This window comes from Caenorhabditis elegans, chromosome III (genome assembly GCF_000002985.6).
Source record: "Caenorhabditis elegans chromosome III".
NCBI classification, from domain to species: Eukaryota; Metazoa; Nematoda; class Chromadorea; order Rhabditida; family Rhabditidae; genus Caenorhabditis; species Caenorhabditis elegans.
Genome location: NC_003281.10, coordinates 8253981 through 8278929, shown reverse-complemented (window position 1 = coordinate 8278929; position 24949 = coordinate 8253981). Strand labels below are relative to the sequence as shown.

The following is a 24949-nucleotide window of genomic DNA, read 5'->3' as shown; positions in this document are numbered from 1 at the left end:
AACCTTTTTTAAAGAAAAAAAACTGAAAAAATTCGTCAAATCAAAAAATCTAGCATCAAAAATTGCTCGTTTTTCGACTTTTAGAAATATCCAAAGTATTTGCCCAAACTTGCGCAAATAATATTTGTATACTAAATTCTGAATATCTAGTTTTCAATCAGCAGGAAACAGACTTTTATTGAATTTTTTTCATAGATTTCTCTAGTTTATTGTCACAATAAATCCACTTTTTCTAGTCTTAAAAATATGTATTGTATGTAGAACAATCTTTTTATTCTCAAGTTAAAAAATTATGAACCCTTGCAATCTAGAAAAAATTCAAAACACGACTTGTCAAGCTAATCCAAATAAAACAATAACAAAAACAAAATTGAGATTTCCGCTCTCTAAATACCGTATTTTCCTATGTTTGAACCACACTACTCTACATTGACGGCTTATATTTCAGTGGTTTAAGCTCAACGAAAAACTGTTCAACTATACAAATATAGCAAATTATTTGACACCTACTTTTACAGTTTAAAATGTCTCAATAAAATATAAGAAGACCGAGATATTTATGAGTTGTTAAAGTAGAGCAAAGTGATGCAAGGCCAAATTTGAGTGTGTGGTCTAAAGTTTTTAAGACAGAAGGAAAACCCAATTGACCACTAAATAATCTACACCAAATTTTCTTCCGTCTCCTCGAAAAAACAACAACATCTGCATAAAAAAGTGATTGACCTTCCCTCTGTCGGGATCGTTGCTAACAAAGTGCAAAAGCGATGATACAAGTCAAGGGATACCCCCCTCCCCCGCACAACAACAAGAAAGAATAAAAAAGAAGGCGGGGACAGCAAAGAGGGACACATATATCTCTTCCGCGCGGAAAGAAAGCGGCAAAAACGTACTAATGCGCGAGAAAAGAAGCAGAAGAAGCATATAATGACCTTTTTATGATAAAGTCTCGTGGGACAACCGGACCATCAATATGGTATTGAGTATAGAATATGCAAATTTTGGTTGAATAGAAAAACGAAGAGAAAATGGAACAGAAGGAGAGTTCAGAGTGCGCAAATAATGGAAGGAACGCGCGTAATCTGGAAGAGTTGACATAAAAAATAAGAGGATTATTCATAATTGAGTCGCTCGGCACGATACGGTAAGGAAACTATAATGAAGAAGATTACAAGACAATCAAAACTAGAACTTTTAAAAAAGTTTTCAGAAAAACTTGGTAGCAGTAAGGTAGTTATAGGTAAGTAAGGTATAGAGCACATTCTGAAGTTGGAAATTTCAAGTTTTTTTTTTTTTGAAAAAAAAGTGAAGTTTCTGCTGAAACCATAGAAAACTATAGTTCAAATTTCCCGAAAATAATTACAGTTAGCGTCGCCAAGTTTAGCCAAGATAAATGAGTATTTTATGCAAGAATTTTTGTAAAACTTCCAACCGAAAAGCTATTTGTACTTCAAAAATGTTTATTCAACTCACCCTCCATTATGTAGATGAGTTGATGGTTTTTCACAATTGGAATGAACACATAGTAAGACTACTCTACAGATAGAGTTGAATAAAAATGTTCTGCTTTTCAACTATTTAGTCATGATCGTTTAAGACAAAGGACAAAAGCAAGTTTTGAAAATTCGACCAATAAGACTGATTTAGAGCTGACCATTTCTGCATGTCTTGAACAAAAAATGACATAATATGGTCACAACTGGAAGAAAAAACTGGCAACGGAACGACTCAAGTAACCTAACATTTTAGAAACGTTCCACCATTCTGAACACCATTCAAAACTTAAGCTCTATGGCTCAGGCTGCAATTTAAATGGGAAATGAGCCGAGAAACAAGCCTATGAAGAATTGAATGGCTGCTGACCCATGCTCCAGAAACTCCAATTAGTCATTTGCTAACCTCAATCACGGGGGGTCTCGGCTGCAGCGTTTTCGAAAACTAATTGGTCCTCCTTCTTTCTCGCTAACAGGATAATATGGACATGTTGGGATGGAACAGAAGAACAAGAGAAAACGTTCAGAAAATGTAAAATCCATTGAGAAAGTGACTATAGTTATGATATTTATAAGGAGGTAGAAGGTGAATAAATTATAAAAGTAGGCATTTGAATGGAGGAACGGTGAGTCATCGGGAAAAAAGTACTGCCCGGAGTGGAATAAATAGGTTAGTTGGTAATTTTCTTGTAGGGAAATGTTTTCTGATTCCGGATTGTGGAAGTTCTGAATATATATCAAATAACCTTTTCAGGAATTTCGCAGCAGTTTGTTTTGCGGAAAAAAACAACTTATCTCAGAAGCTATCAAAACTTGTGTCAAACTTTGACCAGACTTGAACAAGACCGCGCACAACTTCTGAGTCTATAGACTTATAAGTGAATTCTTATGGATCGAAGTTGGGCCAAAAGGGTTCACCAAATAGTAAACCGAAATGTGCCAAAAAACCTAAAGTTTATGCTATGATTTTTCAAACAAATCTGGCCTTCACAACATTTCTCCTGCACCTATCCAGTTTTACTTCCTAGTTATAAAATTATTCCAAATACTTTAATATCACCACTTGGGACTACATTATCATCATAAAAAGAACCTAGAATGTGATGCCGTCATATTTTCAAATTTCATTTTTTTCTTTTTATTGGACTGTCAAATTCTCACAGTTCTCGCAAAATCTTTAGAAATAAGAGGGTTTTAGTGATTTTACCCAAACGATAAGAAGAAAAGTGATGATAAGGTGAATGAAAGGAACTCATTGCATTCTTTTGATGCCTTGAATATGTTCCAATTCTTCAGGTCAAATTTCAGTTTTTTATTTTGTTTTTGGGCTTTTCAAAGAGGCTTACAGTCTCCCCGATGAGCTAAGTAAAATTTTTTTAAAAATTATATGACATGTATTACGAGATTTTACGATTTTTTGTACCAATAGGTACAAAAATCTTTTTTTTAATACCCAAGAATTATTCAGATGGATTTAAAAAGTTGGATTCTACTTTCATGCACTTTGCTCCCATTATCTGTCACATCTTACGGTAAGAAACTCAAATGAAGATGCAATTTGATCTGCATCATTTTTCAGAATGCTACGTAACACCTTGCACACGTGATATCATCATTGTTGTTGATGGATCTAGTTCCATGCAGACAAGCACATATGTTTCACAAGTTAGTTAACTGAAATGTATGGTTTTTGGAGTTTTGATTCAGGAAATAAATATGATCACCAAGTTAACTTATTCGTGGACTTTGGATGATGCAAAAGTACGATTGGCTCTGGTTGGAGCCTATTTGGGAAATGAGTTTAATGGTTTGGACTATTTCACAGATAGGTTCGTTTTATTGCATATGTCAAAGACAAACTAAAAAAATGTTTGTTATCAAAGTTTTTACAAAGTTAAAAATTAAGAAAACGCTCAAAATTCTTTAAAAAAATTACAGTCTTAAAGTGGTGATGTACCAAATACCTTAATTATCTGTCATTTTAGTTTTTTAGTTTATCATAATCAAATTAGTGAAACGTTTTCGGTCTGGTACATTTTACTAATCGTTCCAGCTCTCTAATCGAAAAACGTCTTCAATCATTCCGATTGGCAGCAATGCAGTATGGACTATTTAGTGGTGATTTTAATACGTTAGTCTTTCAGTTATCATTTCCATATTCTTCAAATCATAGCCCAACTTTTCAGAACCGTCCGATTTCTAGACGAGCGTTATGTTGGCCCAAGAGCCACTTTTGGACCACGAGCAAATGTTCAAAAACGAATAATAATCTTTTCGGCTCATAAAGGAGCAAGTGATATTGCATCAACAAAGAGTAAACTACAAGAGTTTGCACAACTTGGATATGCCGTTACTATTGTTGGAATTGGAGTTAGTGAGGATGTTTATAAGGGTACTTTTTATCACAAGGTTTGTAGACATATGAACAGACAATAATGATTTTTAACTACTCAGTTTGTGTCCGTTCAATGGTTTGAGTTAGGAGTTGTTGCACAATCAATTATCGATACAATTACAGAGGATGGGATTTGTTTCTTAGATCGTTAGTTTTTTCTTCAATTTTTAAAATTACTATGAAAATTACTACCTTTATTTTTCAGAAGGTTGGACGACTCCAAAGCAGGAAATATGCACCACGAGCACCACAACAACACGTGCTCCAACTACAACTACAACAGTAACAACTGTAAAAGGTGTAACTGGAAAACCTGCAACAACAGCTAAGCCAGTTCCACCTACACATCCGCCATTCCCAGTCGGAGATTATCAAGACTGTAGTTGTACTACACAAAGTCTATATGTAACTTTAACTTTGGATTTTTATTCCTGCATCATAAATTTTCAGATTGATATAATATTTGTGATCGACGTATCAGAGGGAATGGGACAAGGTGGACTTATGATGGTGAAGGCCGAGATAAATACTTTAGTTGGTCAAATGTCACTGGATCCAAATATTCAGAAACATGTTCAAGTTGGACTTATCAAATACAGTGACAAGGCAGAGGTTGAGATAAGTTATTTTTATTCCCGAAATACTATTATTACAGGTTGTTTTTAAACCATCTGATTATACAAATGAGGATGAGTTCACTGAAGATTTGTGGTCAGATCCACGTCTTGAAGATGTTGATGAAAAATCTGACGAGGTTAATCTGCACTTGGGGCTTCAACAGGCTGCAAAAATGACCGCTTCAATGAGGAATGGTGTGAGGAAGGTTATTGTCGTATATGCTGCAAGTTACAAGTAAGTCATTTTACTTTAGAAAGAGAGAAACCATAGTTTCTATAAAATTTCAGTGACGAAGGAAACGACGATGCCCGCCAAATCGCTGCAAACATCAGAGAGACAGGTTATGCAATCATCACAGTGGCATTTGTGGAACCAGAATCTTCAAATTTGGTTATGAAAATTGGAGAAATCGCAAGCCCAAGAATGAACTTCACATCTTTTCGAGATGACTTGTTGGTTGAACAAATGGAGGATGCTTTGTGTCAGGTATCTGAAAGGATTTTCAAAAATTATTTTAAAAATCCTATCTGCCCGCCTTATATAATATTGCCACTTTTAATTGTTACTAACAAATAGGCAAAGTATATAGAACGACAACTTCTATCAGAGAAAATACTGAAATTTTAAAAATTGTAAAGTGAAACTATTAGGTTTTCAGGTCAACTGCTATTGCCCAAATGGATGGAAACAGTTGGTATTGGAAAACCGAAAGTACGGAGAATGTTTCTTCCCAACGAAGATTGATGCCAGTTGGACAGCATCTAAATTCGAATGTCCGGTACTTTCAAAAGAACACACTGGAAATGGACATTTAGTTTATGTAAATTCCGAGCTCAAAAACACATTCCTCAATCAATTCTACATGGATAACTGGTACCCTGAAAATCAAGAAAATCCAAACTATGACATTGGATATTACTATGATCAAGCTACGAAAAAGTTTATTTGGGTGAATGGAGTGACAAATAATCCATATTCAAATTGGGCTACTGGACATCCAGATGTAAAACAAGGAGATTGCGTGATGGCGAAATTATTGAAAGACTCGAAAAATGATTTCAGATGGAACTCTGTTAGTTGTACAAGTGAATATGGAAGGTGAGAATTCATTTATGAGAAATCTTTCTAACTTGTCCGTCCAAAAAAGGATACCCAATTTAAGAAACTTGAACAAAGAATACTTTATAATAACCATTGCTCTCTTTTTTCTCCGTATCATTCAAGGTTTTAGATAAAAATTATAATAAACTTTTGCATGGGTTTTTGGAATAACTTTTTTGAATATTTTGGAATAACGTATAACAAATTTGAACAAAAAACATAAAAATCCTCCAAAATTAAGTATAAAATTCTTCCAGAGGGCTGTGTCAAGAAGCAGCATGTGACACCGATTTCTACTGTGCACCTTCAAGCAATTAGTGATGTCATTCTCAATTTGAATTTAAACAGAATAAACTATTTTTAAAAGTAACATATTTCACTCTCTTTTTTAGGAGAATGTTTCGATACTCTACAAAACTAGTTTTTTTGTGGAGAGGAGGGGGAAGGCCTTGTGTCGGTATTTCGATATTCACCAGTGAATATGAATGAACTTTTTATGAATCACAGAATTGAGGCGATAGAGTCATTCGAAACTTTTTTCAATTGTTTGACACAAGAATGTCTCATAGGTTTTATTGATTTTTCTATTCTTTTTTTTACTTTTTGGTAACTTAGCGGTAGGAGATTTATAGATTTATAGGTCAAACTGAAAATGTTTTCAACTTTGCCTATGATTTCCATTCGACGTTTTTCGTAATTGTTGAGTAAAAAAAATTGTTTTTTAGAAATGTGATGTATATTTCTAAATCTAAATATATGTATGTATTTTATTCTAGTAATTAAAAAAGAGATTTTACATTTTTAAAACAAATAAATTTTGGTTTTGAACTAATTTTTTTTTGAGAATTTTTGATAGGTTTTAATTAGCCTATAGGGCTGGAACACCGGACGTTCGAAAAATCTGACGCACGCAACGTCCGGTTTTTTTTGTTTTGTGTTTACAATCTCTCTCACTCTCACTGAGATTGTAAATAAAAACAAAAAAATAACCGGACGCCAAAATTCAAATTTTCATTGTGCTTCTTTTTCTAAAATTTTTGGTTTTTCTGAAAAAAAAAACATACCCTGTTGGAATATTTTGTCTTGCATCGTGAGTTTTATTAAATAAACCTCTCCTGAAGCTCAATCAGATCTTAAACTCATATTTTAATTTGAGAATGTATCATCGCCGAGTTATTCAAATGAATGAAAAAGAGCTCCGAGCAGTTACAGCAATTGTGTTACCCGGAAGAAAGGGTGATCAGCTGAAAATTGGAGAAATGCAAGAAATGTGCATAAAGTGGCAAGTTGAATTAATATGATATGAGTTCATTAACTCTGTCTTTTCCAGGTTATTCTCAAATGGACTCTCGATTAACCACGTTTTCGAGATTCATGATGATGGAGATGGTGATTTATTTTGTGTGATGAGAAATTCCGATGCTTGTTGGTGTTGTCCAAAATGTATGATCGATTTCTTTTAATATGTCGGCCACAATCTCAGAAGCATGGGTCTTGTATTTCAACTTGTTTATTTTTAACTTTTTAGCCTCTGAACTAGGAACTCTAACTGATTTCGATCGAGGTCCAATTGGGGACAATTATAGAAGAACACCATCTCCGGTTCGAAAACCAACTACCGAAACAACAAAAGAAGATCTGGAACCTGAAAAGAAAGTGAAATTTGCACTTCCTTCTCCCGAACTTCCAGCTTCTTCGCCGCCACCAAAACCACAGAAACCAAAACTGCCATCTCAGAAAATTGCTCCAATTACAGTTCAGCCAACAATCGTGACGATTCCGGATAAAATACATAAAGAAGGAAAAGAGCAACAAGGAGCATGTGCATATTGTAAAAGAGAATGTGGATTATGTATTGTCACGTTATGTGCACAATTTTGAAATTAATATTTTATAAAATTTACTTTTTGATATTCTTTTCTGAAAAACCATGACTTTTCCAAAAGAAAATATCAACAACTACGCCAGTTCTTCGTTCAATTATAAATACCTAATTGAAGAATTTCTTCAATGGAGCTCCTCATGTAATCGGTAATTTTTCTTTTTCTTATTTGTTAAGATTTAAAAAACAAATTTCAGCATCTCCTATCCTACCAAATACTTTGATTTTCTACTCGTCATCATCATGACTTTTGTGTTCCTTTGTCTAGTATATTTACTTATTTGGATTGAAGTTTTGTTGAATTCTTCTCGGCCTGGTAAGCTTTATATATTTGATTTTATATATAGAGTGTTGGTCTGGGCTTTGGAAAACATATCAGCCTCATTTTTTAGGAATTATGACGTCGCTGTTTTCTTATTTTCTATATTACGTTACCGCGAAAGTTGGCGACGCTCTACCGAACTCCGTGTTAATTTACGGGCCTGAGACGTCCTACTGCCAAAAAATGAGGTTACCACATGTTTCAGACGCTAAATAACTATGGAATACTCTGACTACACATGATTACTTGGTATTTATAAAAAATACTAATTTTCAGATCCAAAGCATCGTGTCTATTACCCGAGAACAAATTTTTGGCAGAGAACAGACTAGAAGATTTTGATAATTATTTTAAGTTATTTTTTAATTTTTTTTCTGACTATGAAGTTTTTAGAAATTAAAATTTGTTAGTTTTGTTGTCAAACAGAAGTGTTATAATTCACCCGCAATTAATTTATGTTAAAGCAACAAAAAGAGGTTCAATTTTCAGAGGAGTACATTCTGAAATATAGATAACTGAGTACTTTGAAGAAGCTTGGCCTTAATAGTTTGGAATTTTTCGCCCAACTTTTTTTGGCCATTTTTCTTTTCAAATCTTTGATACCAGGCCGGCTGCGGAAAGGAGAGTGGCAATTGTTTGGAACATGGAAAAATGAGAAGAAGATTTACACGGTTCAACTTGAATAACAAAAGAATGATATAATTGCCAAAGATTTCTATTTTGAATGCACAATGCTCCACCGCCACGTTTCAGTTGTGATTTCTGAAAACAAAAAGTGTGCTATTTCACTTTATGAATACTCTTCAAGTTTATGATTGAATGTTTTTCGTGGCGAGTCTGTGATCCTTAAAAAACGATATGTGACCAACCTGCCTATTCATATCTCCAAAACAAACAATCGGATTGGTCTGAGAATTTGAAACCGCCCATTTCGAATGATCCTTCGAGCTCGCGAAGTTCAGCCCGGTTACACGCATTTCTGTGACGTCATGAGTCTGAAATTCTGATTTATTTCACGTCTGAAATTATCAATTTCATACCTGACTAGTACTCGTACAAGTTGTATGAATATCGTCTCCACTGCCATTCAACCAACTCTCCACTGCTAGTGTTACTTTATTTTGGCGGGATATCAAATCATTCCAAATATCTGTTTAAGCTCATAGCCCTATTACAGTTTTAAATATAATTTTCCAATTTACCTCCATCAAACTTTTTATGTTTGGCGTAGGCCATCAATGTAACTCCTTGTACGGTTTTAATCGGCTTTGAGATCCAAAATTGAGTGGCTGAACGTGGCAGACTTTGTTTAGCTTCAACATTTTTCAATGTAGGGAATCGAGTTGCATATTTTTCCGGTATATTTATTATGTAGGGAGTCGCCTGAAAGTATGCTACAGTTACTAAAATTCAAATTTCCGCTTAAAATGTTATCAATGAAGCGATTACTCGCCAAAAATTTAATTTATATTAAGCGACTCGATTATTTATTTTTTGATTTTTTTTTCAGAATTTACCCATCTGGCTCAATCCGGTCAAATCCGTTAAGTTTCACTCTTTTTGATACTCGTAAAACTATTTCTGTGCTTGTAATCTTAAGCCACGCCGACTACCATAAGCTTCTATTATCAATGGAGCGCGTTTACTTGAACGGTTTTTCTTGTTCTTTTTCTTTGTTTATCTTTTGAATTTTATATAATTATATCAGTCGATTTTATTTTCTTATTAGTGTTTGAAAAGCTAGGAAACTTTATAAACAATCAGTTGAAAAATTTGTTGTTAACTTTTTCATGCGTCTTTTAGATTTATAAGCCAGGCAGTCAAAATTCGTTCAAAAGTAGCTTTAAAAAACTTTATAACAGGTTTTTCTAAACATACCTGAATATATTTCCAATGCTCTGCGAGCTCTGTTAGATGTTGAACTTCCATTGATGCGCAGAAAAATGATTGTCCATATTTCTCAGCCGTGTTCGGATAGGAAAAGCTTTTGATGGGTGGAAAATTCGGTACACTATGAATTAACCAAAATCCAGTAGTTGAATCAAAAAGTGATACTCCTTTCGCATGTCCTCTATATGAATCAGCTGACTTTATAGGATCATCATCACTGTACATGAACCAAAAATTGTTTGATTTATCAGCAGAATACACTTGGGAAACTGTTGCTCCCACAGCAACATTTGGATCATTTATGTCATTTCCACGTGTCCAATCTGATGATTCGGCATCGAAATAAACAAATTCTTTTCCAGATGTTCCAGCGCCGGAAAGTTTTGGAAGTTTATAAACGACAAACCTGAAGTTTTTTGGTTTCAGATTAATTTTTCTGAAGGCATGAAGCCTAAGAGTAAGAATACTCACCAGTCCACAGATTTTCCACGCATATTCTTGCACTGAATTTTGCCATTTCCAGTTGTAAAAATCACAGAAAATATAAGAACAAAATATAATCGCATCTCTCACCACCTACTGAATTGTTTCATTCATTCCCATCATCATCGACCCACTTTCTGAAAAAAACGATATTTTTTCTTCGTTTCTTTCTCTCAGTTTTTTTCTGTTTGACGATCTCTGTCTCTTCTCGTCCAAAACAGCCGTGATGTATGTATTGACCGAAATTTTTCAAGTGTAAAGTGGTGGCCGTGGCCTAATGTATTTTTGACCAGAAATGCTCACGAGTCATGTTTGCTCCATATTTATTTTGCACTGTTTTATTCTTCCTCATCTGCTCTTGATTAATTATACAAAAATGACGTTTTTTTCCAGAATGAGCAAATCAAACAAAAAGTCCAAGCCAAAGTACACATTGGAAAACCTTCAGCAGATTCCCGGAGTCCTCGCTTTCATGATTTGCAAAGGAAATACAATTGTAAGATTTTATAAAATAATTTCTAGAAAAAATACTTGTTGCTCAATTCTAAATATAAATTTACACATTTTTTTGGTAAGAAATTTTAATTAAAAAATTTTCCAGGCCCACAGCACTTTCCTCGAAGCGGAGAACCCTCGTCAAATTGCCTACAATGCAATGCGAATGGCAACTCGAACTCAAGGAACTGAACTCCGTGATCTAAAAGTGCACACGATCCAAGTTCAATACGACGACTTCCAAATTGAAATGTTCCAAATCGGCGGACACTTTTGCATCCTCAAGAAACGTGTAGATACTGATTAAAAACTTACTCACTTTACCTCCCCCCCCCCCCCCCCCAGTGCATTCCTTCCCTGAAAAGTAACCAAACCCATTTTTGAATTGATGTCTCGTTATGTATGCTTTTCTATTTTATAAATTTCATTTTTCAAAAGTCTAAAAAAACAATAAAAACAAGAATTCTAGTTGAAAACTTCCTACCAATTAACAAAAACAAAATTAAAGTGGGTATTCATAAATTAACGACGTTTCCAGATCCATTTAGCACGAGCACCCGGTTGATTCACCTTGCTTCTTTCGTTTTTCCGTGGGTCCAGTGTTAGAAGTCCAGCTGTAATTTAGGAATTTATAAGTTTTTTACAAAATAAATGTCCTTACATAATCTTAGTGGTTCGATAGCTTCTGGTTGCAAAGCGGCAACACAAAGTGCAGTTCCATGGCGAACAGCACGCGGTAGAGCACTCATTCCTCCACTTCGCATTCTGCAGAAAGTGATTATACTGTTGCAGAGTAACAAATTTTAATAGTCTCACAATGGCGCCTTGTTTGGTGCTTCTGGAAGAGTATTAGAAATACATGAAGTTGTCGCTGTTACATCAAATCGACCGAGAGACTGACTGACAATCATTGGTGCAAGAAGAATCTCTCTGAAATTATGTTATCAGAAAAATTCGATGTTCGCAAAATATACCTGGCTTGAAGATGCCTGAAATCGTGCAATTGGAGACCATCAATATCGAATTTTCCTTTTCCTGCGTCTGTGACCTTAACTGTAGCACGAGTATCTTTACATCGTGTTCTGAAAAAAAAACTGTTCAATTATTCAGTTTACAATTAGAGAAAATTTGTTTAATTAAAAATTACAAGTATTTTTAATGGCAAAACTAATTTTAAGGTTATCAAATCATTAGATTTTTGGCAAAAATTCTCTGCTGTCTTTTAAAAGAAGGACAACTCACGTCACTTCTGCATATCTTCTGTTGGTCACTGCACAAACATGCACTTCAGGAATCGCAGGACCGAACAATTTGGATCCAGTTGAAGCGGTCATTGGCTCTCTGAATTCCATCAAAAACTTTTGTTCAATAGCTGATCCTGGTAATGAAGCAAGATGCTCAAATGCAATGATGACTTGTCCGTACAATTCTTTTGAAAATTTTTCCGAGAGCTTTTTCTTCAATTTGTCAGCTGTAACCCATTGAGAACCGCTCAGATTTCTGAAAATTAATAAATGTTTCAGTAGAAAAAATGGTTACTAATTACGCTGGTTCCAAATCACTTCGATTTACCGATCGACTTCCAACATGTTCATCATAAAACTTCATAACAGAATGCGTTTTGACTCCAATATCCGACAAAAGCCCGTAAATTTTTGGACTTAATGTGAAAAATCGGGATCCTTCTGGTTTTCCTTCTTCGTCAAATGTGAATCTTTGGAATTTTGGAAGAATTTCATCTGGTGGTCTCATAACTGGACGAGCATTTGGGTCGGTTAATCCAGAAGGAAATAAATATAGGATTGCTCTGAAAATGCCAATTATGATAAATATGACAAAACACTGTTACAAAACCTGTCAATTGCCTCTTGATCGAGTTCATGAATGTCAAGACTCATCATTTTGGCAAGATGTCGACGTCCTGTCTCGAACTCTGCTCTTAAAATGCTTTATTAACGATTTTCACTTCAAAAATCGATAAACCTGTGTTTCTCCATCATCGCCACATGTTGTTGACTGTGTTTCAAATAAGTTTCCAGTGCTTTACCAATTTTTCGAACTGAAGTGTCGCTATCTGACCTGAAACACGATTATTTATTGAAAGAAATAAGAGAAACGAATGATACTTACGCAGACGCTGGCGAAGCAGAGCTCATTGCTCTACTTGAGCGGGCTAAGACTATTCTGAGCATCTGAAATCGGAATAAATAAATTAATAAATTAAAATACGTTTGAAAATAACGGAATTTAGTATTTATAAAGTAATTTATGCAAAATTGAGCTCGCATCTTGAAAATTTTTAGTGAAAGAGAAATTGTTTGTCAATGGAGCGCGAATGCATCACTCAGTTTTTCTTGCAATTTTTAGTGGCCACATTACATTCGTGTTAAACATATTATTTCGTATTGAGGAATTCCTTAAAAAAATGATCTTATAATAAAAAGCACACATAGAACACATTTTATTATAAATATGATTCAGAGGGATTCATACACATTGTAAACGAACATAGAGATCATTCTATACGGGAATGATTAGAAAATGTACAAAAGAGAATGAAAGGAATCAGACAGATGTTTCAGAAGTGCTGGAAGTACTTGATGTGGTCGATGGAGGAGTATCCTGCAGTTCTGCTTCATCGGTTGATTCTTCTTCACTGCTCACATTCTGATAGAAATCCGATCCGAAAATTGCCAAAAGTGTTGGCATGTAAACAACTCCATGAACTGCACAAACAAGACCAATTCCAACAAGTTGATTGCAGAAGTATGTGATGAGCACACGAGAATCAGCAAATGAAAGACATCCAGCGGTGATCATGATAGCAGGGAAGATTCCGGACAATGTCTAAATGTATTTGAATCTAGAATATGAAGACAATTGGTAAAGTTACCGTAGATCCATTACTGACAAGTGCAGCGAATGCTCTTTCTTCCCTTTTCGGTTTTTTTGAGTTATAGAATCCATGTAGCATTTGCCCAAAAAACTCAACAGCGATTCCAAGAGACTGAAAATCTTAAATTACCTATAGGTGTCTACCAAAATATGAATTTACCATTGCCATATTGATAACTGATACTACATTCACTGTGATTCCGAGTAGATACATCCATTCCATCAAGTGAAGATATGATGAGAGGAGTACAAATACTGAAAATGTCTAAATCAACTATCTTACACAACGTCATGTGCCCTACATATCCCTTCTTCCTTTATTAATAATCTATTTCACGTATCTAGACATTTGAAATTATATCAAAGTAACTGTAAAACTCACCAGTGACTAAACTTCCAGCCAAATTAACGCGTAAAAATAGGGAAATCGTGACGAAAGCAACAAAAAGAACCAGAACTACAAGAGTATATACAGTTGTGCTCAGAGTCAGATATTGTTCGTAATAAGGGAAGAAGGTACTGTACACGTAGACTTTCACACCAGGAATTTCCAGTTCACGTTCAATGTCGTCTGCTAGGTATTTCGCGAATCTCCAGGCATCTGAAAATGAATACTTTCAGAATTGTAAGTGGAAGCCTTTAATTTTTTGAAAAGAAATTGAAATCATTGTTGCATCATTGAAGCCCTATTATGGTTAAATACAAAGATTTGAAAAATTAAAAAAATTAGAACCTAAAAACTCATATAAGTGGCGAAAATGTATTTGAATCGAAATAAAAACATTGGTCATTTTGGCACACTCATATGGTATCATTAGTCAACTGGAGATATTCCAACTTTAAAGGCACACACACACTTTAGTTTTTCTACATGGGTCTCGCAACAATTTCTGTAAATTTGCATTTTGAGATTCTTAAAACATACCGTACAGCTGAATAGAGTCCGAGAGATTCAACTTTTTGAAAAATGTTGAAAAATAGGCAGATTGAATTTTTCCATTTCTTGTCAAATTGATCGCTGGTTTTGCCAGAGCCATTCCACCATGAGCACATTGGATTGATGGAGGAGTCTCCAAGAAGTGATGCAAATTACGGTAGAACTCATATTCTGTAGTTGTCAATGAAGCTACGCTGCTCGACGAGCAAGATGAGCAATGTGTTGCGTTTGATGGGTCACCTGAATATAACTTGATTAACTTGCTTCTAGCTTATTTAATTCCAACGGAACAAAGTTTGCATATCAAGAGATTACGGTAGACAACAAAGAATGACTGTTCTATATATAGTGGAAAGGTCTTTTGATCAACCTCGTCATTCCTCTGTTCCTTTACAATAAGCTTTAACCAACACACAAATCATGTTGCTTTCAAATGTGTTATCATCCATCAAATCTTTTTCTACTATTCCGAACAAATTCGCTTCCCGGTTACAACTAAATGTGTCTATCTGTCTTCAAACCGTAACTTTCAATTTCAATCCCTTCAGACAACCTCACAAACAGTTTAACAGGAAAATAATACTTGAGGAAAAGATAGAGAAAATAGAGGTTGAAAGAAAAGTAGAGACAATGATAGAAGTATAGTTATTCTGCAACAACCTTGTGCCATTATGCCTAGTAGTTTACACCCCCCATTTTTTGATATTGACACCGTTCTAGAGGATCACTATAAAAGACGCCTACTACAAGTCGCCTGAAGGCCGTTATTTCCGTCTTCTTCTTATTCTTATCATGCCGTCCGCTTCAACAATTTCTGTTATTAGTGCTATCAGTGGTGTTGCCGTTCTCGGTGCGCTTCTCACTGCCACTATCATCTTCAATGATATCAATAGATTTTACTACGAGACTATGGAAACTTTTGACGAGTTCAAGGTTAGTTAGAACGCCCGAACATTTAGCACGTAGGTCAAAATTAGAAATGGCATTGCCCTTGTAATTTCATACTATGCCCTTGTAATTTCATACATTTATAAGAACAATTTGAAACTTTCGAGTTGTCATAAAACTGTTAGTTTTCAAGGCAAAATACACCCGATTTTTTAGAAAATAGAAAAACGCGGAAGTGCTATGAGAACTATTGAATATCTGTAAAGATTGAAACAAAAAACTGTAAAAACATTCTACTAGATTTATTTAAACTTTTGAACTTATGGAATATTTTTGCATTAAAAATCTTGCACATAATCTCTGATATTTTAGATCAATGAGAAGAATGCCTGGGATACCATGGTGATGTCTACCCGTTCACCAAAGGAAATGCTTCTTGGTCGCGCCAGACGTCAAGCCGCTCTTCCAGACTGTCAAGCTCTTGCTAAAAACTGCCCACCAGGACCACCAGGACCACCAGGAGCTCCAGGAGCTGCTGGTGAGCCAGGAGTAGACGGAGACGCTGGAGCCGCTGGAATCGACGGAGTTGCCATTCAATTCGCTTCGGCCGCCGGTGGAGCATGCATCCAATGCCCAGCAGGAGAAGCCGGTCCAGCAGGAGCCCCAGGAGCACCTGGGCCAGCCGGACCAGACGGACAGCCAGGAGCTGATGGACAAGGAGGAGCCCCAGGACCAGCAGGACCAGAAGGACCAGCTGGAGATGCCGGAGCACCAGGAGCCCCCGGGGCACCAGGAAACGATGGACAACCAGGACAAAACGGACAAAGATCTACTGGAACACCAGGCGCCGCTGGAGCTCCAGGACCACAAGGACCAGTCGGATCTGATGGACAACCAGGATCAGCTGGAGCACCAGGAGCACCAGGGCCAGCTGGAGCTCCAGGAGTCGATGGACAGCCAGGAGCCAACGGACAACCAGGACCAGATGGAGAACAAGGACATGATGGCCAACCAGGACCGGATGCTGCTTATTGCCCATGCCCAGCTAGATCTTCAGTTCGTCAGTAGTTTCGGAAAAATTGTATTTTCCCCTAATCTGTACATGCCCCAACTCTCTTTTCTTTACCTCATAACTTATCCCTTATCAAAGTTATCAGAATGAACGCTAGTTGTCCTTGCAAATAACCTACAAAATTGTTTTCCATCCATTTTGCAGCATGAACCTCGAGGATGCATGAACTGAAGATATGAATCCAGCCAAATATTTACATCGCCGTGTAGATAGTTTCCTTTGTAGTTCTCAGCGTATGCCAATGATCGGATCTTATTTCCCATTGAATTATCATCACATCCGGCTAATGTACAAAACTTGTTCTGCAAAATTATAAGAACTTTATTTTCAAAGAAATTCGGAAAAAAAGCAACGAACCTGCATTTTCGGATCATGCCATTTGACATCACCTTCTACAACAAACCATAACGGAGGCCCAATGTTCAAATTCTCATTCATATTTTGGAAATGTTTTGTCAGATAACTTGTCTGAAAACTTCCATTCAAGTGGGAAAAAATAAAAATACAAACCTCTGAAAAAGCCATAACTTGATTGAAACCAAATTCGAGGCACAGAGTACAGTAGCATGCTATAATTAGGGAAACAAAGAAGAATGTAGCTATCCAAATTCTACAAATCTTTTTGAGCAATAAAGGGGCGATCGCAAGCTTGAACCAATCCACTGGGCTTCGAAGATTTCCATCAACTGCTTCCATGCATAGATTAATTTTTGACTCGTTTGATAGCTCGTACCACGGCCAGATTTCACATTTTCCAGACTGAAATGTTTATTTTCAAAGTGTTCACCTCACAAAGATTGCATTATCAGCAGTATTAATGAACGTACTCACCATTTCTCTTCTCGCATCATATTGAAATAGTGGTAGCATTACAAGGAGATAGAATGCAGTATCCATAAGAATTGCCAACCCAGCATGTCTTGCAAATACTTCAACTGCTGGCATGCTGACAGATACATATGGAAGAACACCTCCGGCTAAGAAAAGGCATGTTGAACAGATAAGGGAGTTTGTTAGAACAATTGGAATACTTCGACGCATTACATTTGAAATTCTGTGATTCATTTCTCGATATGAGATATTCGGAAGTCCGTAGCAGTGACCATTGGCTTGAAATGTTCTGATAATGACAAAGATTCGATTGATTCCAAGACAAGTGATGACAAAGAATAAAACAACAATTGCATTATCTGTTGCATGGACACCAAAGAGCGAGAACATACCAATCGAGCTGAAATCAAGATTAGGGTGATGTCAGAAAATTGTCAACTAAAATTTTATAGAAAACTGTAATACTATGCATATCTTGCACCTCGGTTTTCAACTTGTTGTAAGAAAGTTACAAAACCTTGACAGAAAGTCGTAAGAAAACACAGTTCAACAGTAATTTTCCAAAATTTGGCAGAAAGGTGTCTCAACATCTCAAAAGCTTTGAACATATTTTTGATCTGACATACCACCAAACACTGATCACACTGATCATAACAGCTGATATCGAAATGAGTAGCTTGTGATGAACTAGAGCTGACAATATGGATGACTCTGGCCAATGATTAATTCCAAGCATTGTAATAACCCATATAAGAACAGCAGCACATGCAATCACAGACACAATTTTATCAGTCTCCACAGCAGTATGAATTTCTTCCTGGAAAATACACTCAATTAAGAAATTACATGAATTTTCTACCAACCGCAACAGACGTTTCTGTCATGAATGTAAAATTTGCGTGTTTCATTTCATAACGACTCATCATGTTTAGAAACGCAGTTTCCCAGGCTATAGCTTGATCTTCTGGGCCTCTGATTAAAACCGTTATCATAATAGTCCGAGCGGTGTAGTACTGAAAATAGAAAATTATTAATCACAATTTATCATTTGCAACGTGCCATTTCAGCACCCTTGATACTTTCATTACTTCCACCAAACACTAGAATCGGATCGATAGGCCCAGAAAACTCTCCGAAACATGACATTTCAGAGTATGTGGATACGGTAAGAGGATTTCTTATACAGTACTTCAAATGTTCCCAGTGTTGATCATCAAAGATCTCATCATCAATAGTTGGAGGTCCCGCGTTTTCGAAATTGGTCCACTTGTTCTGAAATATTGATTTTTGATGGAGTAAATGAGCTGTGGCCGTTCTATTGACAATGTTGAAAATGTTAAGAGCTCAAATAAGGAAAACCCAACCTGGAAATAGTTGGTTGGGCTCATAATTGCACACCCGTGATTTTTTCCGATAGGTTTGTAGCATATATCATCAAGCTTCACTGACGAATTCCCATAGCAAGCTGTCAAATTCTGAATATTCCCAACCAATTGGAACATCTGAAATAATACAATTTAACATATCATAAATCAAGTTACAGCTCACTTCTTCAAAAAGTGGCATGTTGAACATAGACTTAGTGGTAGGTGGTAAGTTGATGAATATTTGCTCAATTCGATGATTAGGTCTGAACTAGTAAAATCTTTGAAAAAAATGGGGAAAAATATAAACTAACCCGAAAGAATGGATGAATTTTTTCTCGTTCCGTCTAGTTTCTCCATCGGCAGCCGAAACTTGATCAACTGAATGCGTGAGACTGTGAAATTTGAAATTTCCAGAGCAACAAGCTGCAGCTACAATAAGTCCAAGTGAAACAAATATCAATGGATGTTTAATTACAGCCTGACAATTACTGGAATTTATTTGTATTACTAGGGGGATCTAACTAACATTTGCATATCGAGCACAAAGTCCTTCAAATTGAACTTCCAAATTTCCTTTTCCCAAATCCACGTAACATCCATCTTCACCATTAGGCGCTGATCGTCTATGACAAGAATATTTAAGAATGAAGACCAGGAGGACTGTAAGTGCGAGGCATCCGCAGATTTTCAGTAACCATTCAAAGTCTGGGAAGTGAGGATGGAACACTTTCGTTCCGAGCTGAAAATTACTTTATAACACTTGATCCGGTTGAGGAATCAAAGTGCGCCTCTATGCATTCCGACGGAGTGAGTGAGGAAACGGAAAGGCTTTGATAACCTTTAAATATGCTGAATTGATTCACTACTTACATGTTCAACTTTGGAGATATCTACAAGTTGATGGGCATTTGTTGGACAATCAATAGCTCCACAAGCTGGAACTTTGGGGCCAGCTGATTTGTGACATGGTGTTGTTGGAATATTCATTGCGTTCTGAAACCAACTGCGTTACTAAATACTCTTCTTTTCTTTTTCTTTTTTTTGAACGACTAACTTTCATTCGAGAAAACTGAAACTCGGTGTTTATTGGAATACTCTGTGCAAGATTCTTCGTTCCCATAAATCCATAAAAGTTTTCAAAAGAGACTTTTCCACCAAGAGACATCAATCGAAGAGCAAGTCCATTGGCAAACCACGTATGACGGCATGACTCGTACAATCCCTCCACAAAATCTCGATTCACTTTGAACTCCATTTTAACCACGACATTTTTCGGACCAGTCGTTTCCATTACCTTCATGAATTTTGATTGATCTGGGGAACAAGTGAATTGACACCAGAGTTTTGCAAAATTGTCGAAGCAACTGGGACAAGATCCAAGGATTGTAGCAGCATTAGAAATTCGATCAGTCATTCCTTTTAATTGCAGTTCTGTACAGCAGACTTGAGCTTTATCCTCTTCCTGTACAAGATACGAGCAGTACTTTTCGAATCGAGCCATATAAGTTGGATTTAGAGACCGTGTCACGGTGATTGGTAGATATGCTGGAAAAAATTAATTAAAGGCATTTTTCGGTAATATTAGAAATTATTTCAAAGTCCTAGTCTACACCACTCACCACACTTACTGAAGCTCCCTAAAACCATAAGATATTGAATCAAATTTGGGCTTAAGTTGAAAAAAAAAGTTCCACAACGAAAAGTGGATGTTGCCAACTAGGCTCCAGTTACTCAAAAGACAGAAAAATCTAAAATCTAAAAAACTCACTTGACTTGTTAGTCTTGCATGGTGGATGGTTGCTATCCTCCTCTCCGTCACATTCCGTCATCACACATTTTGCTTGGCACAATGCCAAATGTATTAGCAATAAGAATAGGACAGATACCATTCTCTCGCCTCCTCCTCCTCCTTGACGCATTCCGGAAATGTAGAAATTTAATATTAAATACTAAATCAGATTAATTAAATTATAAGACAAACATTAAATTTATAAAAAATAAAAAGACAGGGACAACACGTGATTGAAAGTTGCTGAGAAATGTGGTGTTTTGTGGAACACGAATCGCGTGACCTAGAATTAATTTAATTTCCACGTAACTACTTTTACGAACTGTACATTATAGCAGAACACAAAAAGATAGAATAAAGAAGAAAATAAAAATAAAAAATCTCATAAATTTGATTCAATTAGATTCACAATTCACATATGTTGTATTTCCTGCTTGTACGCGCGAGACAAGGCTCGTGAGTCACGTTGTTTACAAGTCACAGACAAATGCACTGTTTTTTTCTCGATCTATGTCTGTAGAATGAAACGAAGTAGCATATGAAAAACTTATCGGAGGGAGCTGAAATGAAGCTAAAATGAAAGAAACAATTGTTTCTTGACCTTTATATACAATAGATGCAATATGTTTCATGGGAATTCAGTCTGTAAAGAAGGGAAACATTTCAAGTTGTATTTCTAATCACACTTTATTTTTTAAAGAATCAAATTTCATTAAACGTTCTTTTCATAATTAATTTTTTCTGTAGTTTTTATTAAACTTTTATGTTCAAAGGGAAAGGATTGTGCAGATTGGTTTGTTTTAAAACAGTTTTCTTACAATTCGTGAAAATTTTCAAGAATCAAATATTTATAGAATCCATAAACTTCTATTTCAACAATAATGTGAAATTATCTTTGCTTCTTGAGTCTTCTCTGTGCTTCATCAACAACCTGCCGAAGACCATCAGTGTCAAGTTCATCAAGTAAAACCGAAACTGCTGACATTATCTTTGTGAGTCTCTGCTCTCTTGCGGGGCTCATTGAACTTGCTCGCGTTGTGAGATTTGTTGCTCGCCGGCGTGGCATGCTCACACTTCTACCGTATACCTGAAGATACTTTATGCTCACATTAAGCAAAGGAAATCACTTACAGGTGGTCGTTTCATTTCTATAACCATTCCCTCATGCATACTTTGGTACATTCTGTGAGAAGCTGCTAGAGGCATTTGAACCATAACTCGATCTTCTTCTATGCTAAAAATATAGAATGTATATTGATTTAAATTAAAGTCAAATTTTGTTTTTTGATTCGTTTTTTTTTTGGTTTTTTTTGGGTCCCATGTAGGTAGGCACATTGTCAAACACACCTACCTCATGCCCGTCGGCCTATCTACATGCCTAACGGTTGGTAGAGACCACTTTTGTGTTTGGAAAATTGAGCTAGAAAAGGAACAAAAAAGGTTTATATCTACTCAAAAAAGTACAGATATACATTGTACCAATCTAAATTATTTTTCTGTGATTTTTATATTTTTATAATGTTTTAAATATTTGTATTCGAACATGTTAGGGCAGCAATGCATTTCTCAAAATTTCTCATACTCCACTTTTGAAAAGATCACGAAAATAATAAAAGTTTTCAAACAGAATAATACCTAAAATCATTCCAATCATCTTCTCCATCAGCTGAACTTGGTTCCTCTGCTAACGTGCCACAAAGTGTTCCATACATAGATTGAGACATCAAATTGTGTCTTGACCCTATGTGAGATTGTGGAGCACTATCCAAATAGACAGTTGTATGATCTTCTGTAAGCGGTAAACCGGGAACTTCTACAGAAAATGATCTAGCTGGATATGTTGTTCTTTCTTCATCTGAAGTATCCCCAAAGTGTAGAAGTTGAGGTTGAACAATTCTATCGACTACTGTTGGGCCTACTGTAATACAAGAAAGACGATTAAACATTAAACAAACAGACACTCACCATAGAGAGATCTACTCATCAAATCAATACTATTCGATCTGTTCGATCTTGCACTGTAATGAGAATTATGCATATCACATTCTGGAATACTGTCCTCAATGGCTTCCTGATGATCAGTTGTCGTTACAGCTGAAAAACTGAAGTTTAAAGTTTTTGGAGAGCTTCAGCTTTCGAGGTCATTTTCGGTTTTAATATTTGGATACATTGAAAAGGTTGAAATATGCGAAACTGATCTAAAATTCTTTTTAAAAAAACCAAACATTTCCTAAATTCGGAACTTCGCCAAAGCTGGACATTTTTAAATTTGAAAACTCCTAGGAGTGTATAATTGTGATATTTGATAATTTTCGATGGTCATTAGTGTAACTAAGCAAATTCTAAAATCTTACGCTTATCATCAAGTTTTGTCAGGTTTGGTAAAACTCGAATAACTTTTCTCCGATACTCTTGACCACCTTCTCCAACACAAGGATTCTCGTCAATCCATAGGGTTCTTAGATTCGGTAATTCTTTCAGATATTCCAATTCATCTAACGATTCCAAACAATTCTTCCGTAAGTACACTTCTTTCAGATTTTTACAGTGTTGAAGAGGGGCAAGGGATTTCACTTCATTAACACTGAAAATGTTATATTTAAATTCTATTATGAGGTAATTTTTGGAACTTTTAAATGAAGACTATTTTATTAAAATGATCATAGGAACTTTAAAAAGATTCCCACAAAGAAATCCTCCAGAAAGGAGTATATTGGTGAAATGATTTTCAGATTTTTCAAAGCATAACAAAAAGATTCCAGAAAGTTTTCCTGGTTTTAGATACATTTTGCAATTCACCAAAACTATGACTGATTTTTTTTAATTCAAAAAATTTGTTGTGATATTCAGCCATGTTTGCCTTCATAAGTGCTTTTAAACTAAATCCTCACTTACTGTTCCCCATCTATAAAAGGAACATCTAACTAATAATCTAGATTTTCAAAAAGCTTTTGAAAATCATAATATGAGACACAACCTACCTCAATGATAAAACTTCCAGAAGGCTCATTTTCTCACATACTTGAATGTCATCGATTCCGCACCCCCTGAAACAGAATACTAATTTTCTTTTTTTTTTTTGGAATTATTGCTTTGAGTTAAAAATTCAAATTTTCAACCTACCATAAATTTAGCTTTTTCACATTCTCTAGTGAACATTTTGTACGAATATATACAGCCGATTCAGTTAATTTCACCATAGTCGTGTCCCGTAATGAGTAAAAGTAATGGGACAAAGAGGGAAAAAGAAACGAGTTAGATGAGGGACTCGACGGAGCAGCTGCTGGTAAAACTGAAATGGAGAAGGACCTTCTTTTGGGAACGAGAAAAAGGGAGTGGTGTTTGAAATTGTTGGCAGAGAAAGAACGAAAGTGGAGGAAAGAAAGAAAAGAAAGAAGAAAAAAAGAGAAGAGATGTAGAATAAGAGGAAGAAGCACACTTTGGAATGCAATAGAAACCAACATGGACAAGCATGACAAAAAGAGCAACAAGTGCTCCATTTCAAACATGATAAATGATCATATTCAGAACTTCTCTAAGAATTTTAGCTTTTTGTGAAGTTTTCAAGTGCATAAAAAATTATTTTCTGATTTTCATTATTAGGTTGATTTAGAAAGCTCGCGCTATATGTTAGATTCTTCTTAACAGTGGAACAACTAGGTCGTAATGACCAAATATAACTGTACAAAATGTTATAAAAATATTATTTTTTCTCAATTTTACAACAAGACAATTCAAATGGCTGATCAGGCCACGCCCACTTTTTGGAGTTTTCATTTTTTTCTGGCAAATTCAATAGCCCTTGCAAATTTTTATTTTTGTTTTTCAAAGCCTCCACATAAAAATTAAAAACTGAGAAGAAGTAAAACTTTAAAAAATCAAAGTAAAACTTAAAAAAATCAAAGTAAAACTTAAAAAAATCAAAGTAAAACTTAAAAAAATCAAAGTAAAACTTAAAAAAATCAAAGTAAAACTTTAAAAAATTTGTATACTTACTGCTCACCTACGTACCTATGTACCTCCCGAGGTGTCAAACTCTTGCCTACCCGCCTTATTATGTATATTCTATTTGGAACTACAGTAGTAAATAGTAAGCTAAAATTATTTTTAAGAGAGGAGACTGAAGCTCCGATTTTTTAAACTCCGATTTTTAAACGCACAATAACTTCATTTTACAAAAAAAAACACGGCTACAAAAAAATTTGGTTACAAGGAATATTTATTCATTTGACTATTCAAACCATAAGTCTCCTTTAGATTGATTGAGAATGAACTAGGAATAAAAACATAACTTTGTGATTGCTCTGAGGCATAAATGTATAGGGGAAAAGGTAAACATCTTGAAGGAAATACAGCAAGTGCGGTTGATGCACAATGGGTATTTTTAGATGAAAAAAAAACTAAAATATATGGCACATTAGGTAAAGAATTATATGAGCATCAGAAGTATTGTAGGCCTGATGCAAGGGAAGGGTGAAGGCGGCATCTAAAATT

At 35.5% G+C, this 24949-nt stretch overlaps 9 protein-coding genes and 3 non-coding genes across 12 annotated transcripts; 7 read left to right on the top strand and 5 right to left on the bottom strand.

The window, feature by feature from the left end:
• Positions 1-717: 717 nt before the first annotated feature.
• Positions 718-864, bottom strand: F09G8.12. The gene has a single exon (NR_052505.1). It is a non-coding gene; the product is annotated as an Unclassified non-coding RNA F09G8.12 (non-coding RNA).
• On the top strand, positions 758-903 carry F09G8.11. Its single transcript, NR_052504.1, has one exon. It is a non-coding gene; the product is annotated as an Unclassified non-coding RNA F09G8.11 (non-coding RNA).
• A 1746-nt stretch (positions 904-2649) lies between these two features.
• Positions 2650-2757, top strand: F09G8.13. The gene has a single exon (NR_052503.1). It is a non-coding gene; the product is annotated as an Unclassified non-coding RNA F09G8.13 (non-coding RNA).
• A 201-nt stretch (positions 2758-2958) lies between these two features.
• On the top strand, positions 2959-5974 carry clec-160 (C-type lectin domain-containing protein 160; the record flags this gene model as incomplete). Its single annotated transcript, NM_066418.8, has 12 exons — positions 2959-3022; positions 3070-3155; positions 3198-3319; positions 3544-3621; positions 3677-3899; positions 3945-4032; positions 4091-4290; positions 4336-4497; positions 4541-4737; positions 4791-4989; positions 5162-5601; positions 5862-5974. 12 exons carry the CDS (start codon positions 2959-2961, stop codon positions 5920-5922), a joined length of 1920 nt encoding a protein of 639 aa, NP_498819.2. The 3' UTR covers positions 5923-5974.
• A 780-nt stretch (positions 5975-6754) lies between these two features.
• On the top strand, positions 6755-7485 carry F09G8.10 (uncharacterized protein; the record flags this gene model as incomplete). The annotated part of the gene is made up of 3 exons (NM_001038266.3): positions 6755-6886; positions 6935-7047; positions 7133-7485. Exons 1-3 carry the CDS (start codon positions 6762-6764, stop codon positions 7483-7485), a joined length of 591 nt encoding a protein of 196 aa, NP_001033355.1. The 5' UTR covers positions 6755-6761.
• mps-4 (MinK-related peptide, potassium channel accessory subunit protein 4) lies at positions 7154-8210 on the top strand. The gene is made up of 3 exons (NM_066417.6): positions 7154-7635; positions 7684-7802; positions 8085-8210. The coding sequence occupies exons 1-3, from the start codon at positions 7535-7537 to the stop codon at positions 8138-8140; spliced, it is 276 nt and encodes a 91-aa protein (NP_498818.1). The 5' UTR covers positions 7154-7534; the 3' UTR covers positions 8141-8210.
• Positions 8211-8245: 35 nt separating this feature from the next.
• On the bottom strand, positions 8246-10399 carry crn-7 (Cell-death-related nuclease 7). Its single transcript, NM_066416.4, has 6 exons — positions 10170-10399; positions 9687-10104; positions 9011-9191; positions 8849-8958; positions 8678-8803; positions 8246-8570 (listed from the first exon to the last, which is right to left on the bottom strand). Exons 1-6 carry the CDS (start codon positions 10262-10264, stop codon positions 8397-8399), a joined length of 1104 nt encoding a protein of 367 aa, NP_498817.1. The 5' UTR covers positions 10265-10399; the 3' UTR covers positions 8246-8396.
• A 175-nt stretch (positions 10400-10574) lies between these two features.
• On the top strand, positions 10575-11009 carry F09G8.7 (uncharacterized protein). The gene is made up of 2 exons (NM_066415.4): positions 10575-10677; positions 10783-11009. The coding sequence occupies exons 1-2, from the start codon at positions 10576-10578 to the stop codon at positions 10981-10983; spliced, it is 303 nt and encodes a 100-aa protein (NP_498816.1). The 5' UTR covers position 10575; the 3' UTR covers positions 10984-11009.
• A 79-nt stretch (positions 11010-11088) lies between these two features.
• On the bottom strand, positions 11089-12868 carry mrps-9 (Small ribosomal subunit protein uS9m; the record flags this gene model as incomplete). The annotated part of the gene is made up of 9 exons (NM_066414.6): positions 11089-11290; positions 11338-11441; positions 11493-11606; positions 11651-11758; positions 11919-12176; positions 12223-12483; positions 12531-12614; positions 12660-12755; positions 12807-12868. 9 exons carry the CDS (start codon positions 12866-12868, stop codon positions 11199-11201), a joined length of 1179 nt encoding a protein of 392 aa, NP_498815.1. The 3' UTR covers positions 11089-11198.
• Positions 12869-13124: 256 nt separating this feature from the next.
• Positions 13125-20585, bottom strand: ncr-2 (NPC intracellular cholesterol transporter 1 homolog 2; the record flags this gene model as incomplete). The annotated part of the gene is made up of 19 exons (NM_066412.4): positions 13125-13523; positions 13570-13683; positions 13732-13826; positions 13954-14172; positions 14497-14748; positions 16587-16770; positions 16826-16936; positions 16979-17227; positions 17300-17699; positions 17926-18116; positions 18163-18312; positions 18359-18571; positions 18664-18801; positions 18848-18929; positions 18978-19144; positions 19193-19405; positions 19537-19659; positions 19721-20211; positions 20435-20585. The coding sequence occupies 19 exons, from the start codon at positions 20583-20585 to the stop codon at positions 13242-13244; spliced, it is 3825 nt and encodes a 1274-aa protein (NP_498813.1). The 3' UTR covers positions 13125-13241.
• On the top strand, positions 15266-16575 carry col-91 (Putative cuticle collagen 91). Its single transcript, NM_066413.7, has 2 exons — positions 15266-15441; positions 15769-16575. The coding sequence occupies exons 1-2, from the start codon at positions 15301-15303 to the stop codon at positions 16462-16464; spliced, it is 837 nt and encodes a 278-aa protein (NP_498814.1). The 5' UTR covers positions 15266-15300; the 3' UTR covers positions 16465-16575.
• Positions 20586-21192: 607 nt separating the features above from the next.
• Positions 21193-23955, bottom strand: F09G8.5 (leucine-rich repeat domain-containing protein; the record flags this gene model as incomplete). The annotated part of the gene is made up of 7 exons (NM_066411.3): positions 21193-21542; positions 21587-21689; positions 22091-22373; positions 22421-22549; positions 22810-23039; positions 23437-23502; positions 23579-23955. 7 exons carry the CDS (start codon positions 23953-23955, stop codon positions 21345-21347), a joined length of 1386 nt encoding a protein of 461 aa, NP_498812.2. The 3' UTR covers positions 21193-21344.
• Positions 23956-24949: the final 994 nt, after the last annotated feature.

What these genes read in the sequence shown, in the direction of transcription:
- F09G8.7 (NM_066415.4), top strand. Translation starts at nt 10,576, where the DNA reads ATGAGCAAATCAAACAAAAAGTCCAAGCCAAAGTACACATTGGAAAAC. An exon ending in TTTGCAAAGGAAATACAATT is followed by an intron (nt 10,678 to 10,782) that starts GTAAGATTTTAT and finishes AAAATTTTCCAG; the next exon opens with GCCCACAGCACTTTCCTCGA.
- col-91 (NM_066413.7), top strand. Translation starts at nt 15,301, where the DNA reads ATGCCGTCCGCTTCAACAATTTCTGTTATTAGTGCTATCAGTGGTGTT. An exon ending in AAACTTTTGACGAGTTCAAG is followed by an intron (nt 15,442 to 15,768) that starts GTTAGTTAGAAC and finishes CTGATATTTTAG; the next exon opens with ATCAATGAGAAGAATGCCTG.
- mps-4 (NM_066417.6), top strand. Translation starts at nt 7,535, where the DNA reads ATGACTTTTCCAAAAGAAAATATCAACAACTACGCCAGTTCTTCGTTC. An exon ending in TGGAGCTCCTCATGTAATCG is followed by an intron (nt 7,636 to 7,683) that starts GTAATTTTTCTT and finishes AACAAATTTCAG; the next exon opens with CATCTCCTATCCTACCAAAT. An exon ending in GTTGAATTCTTCTCGGCCTG is followed by an intron (nt 7,803 to 8,084) that starts GTAAGCTTTATA and finishes ACTAATTTTCAG; the next exon opens with ATCCAAAGCATCGTGTCTAT.
- crn-7 (NM_066416.4), bottom strand. Translation starts at nt 10,264, where the DNA reads ATGCGATTATATTTTGTTCTTATATTTTCTGTGATTTTTACAACTGGA. An exon ending in CGTGGAAAATCTGTGGACTG is followed by an intron (nt 10,105 to 10,169) that starts GTGAGTATTCTT and finishes AAAAAACTTCAG; the next exon opens with GTTTGTCGTTTATAAACTTC. An exon ending in CTTGTACGAGTACTAGTCAG is followed by an intron (nt 8,804 to 8,848) that starts GTATGAAATTGA and finishes TCAGAATTTCAG; the next exon opens with ACTCATGACGTCACAGAAAT.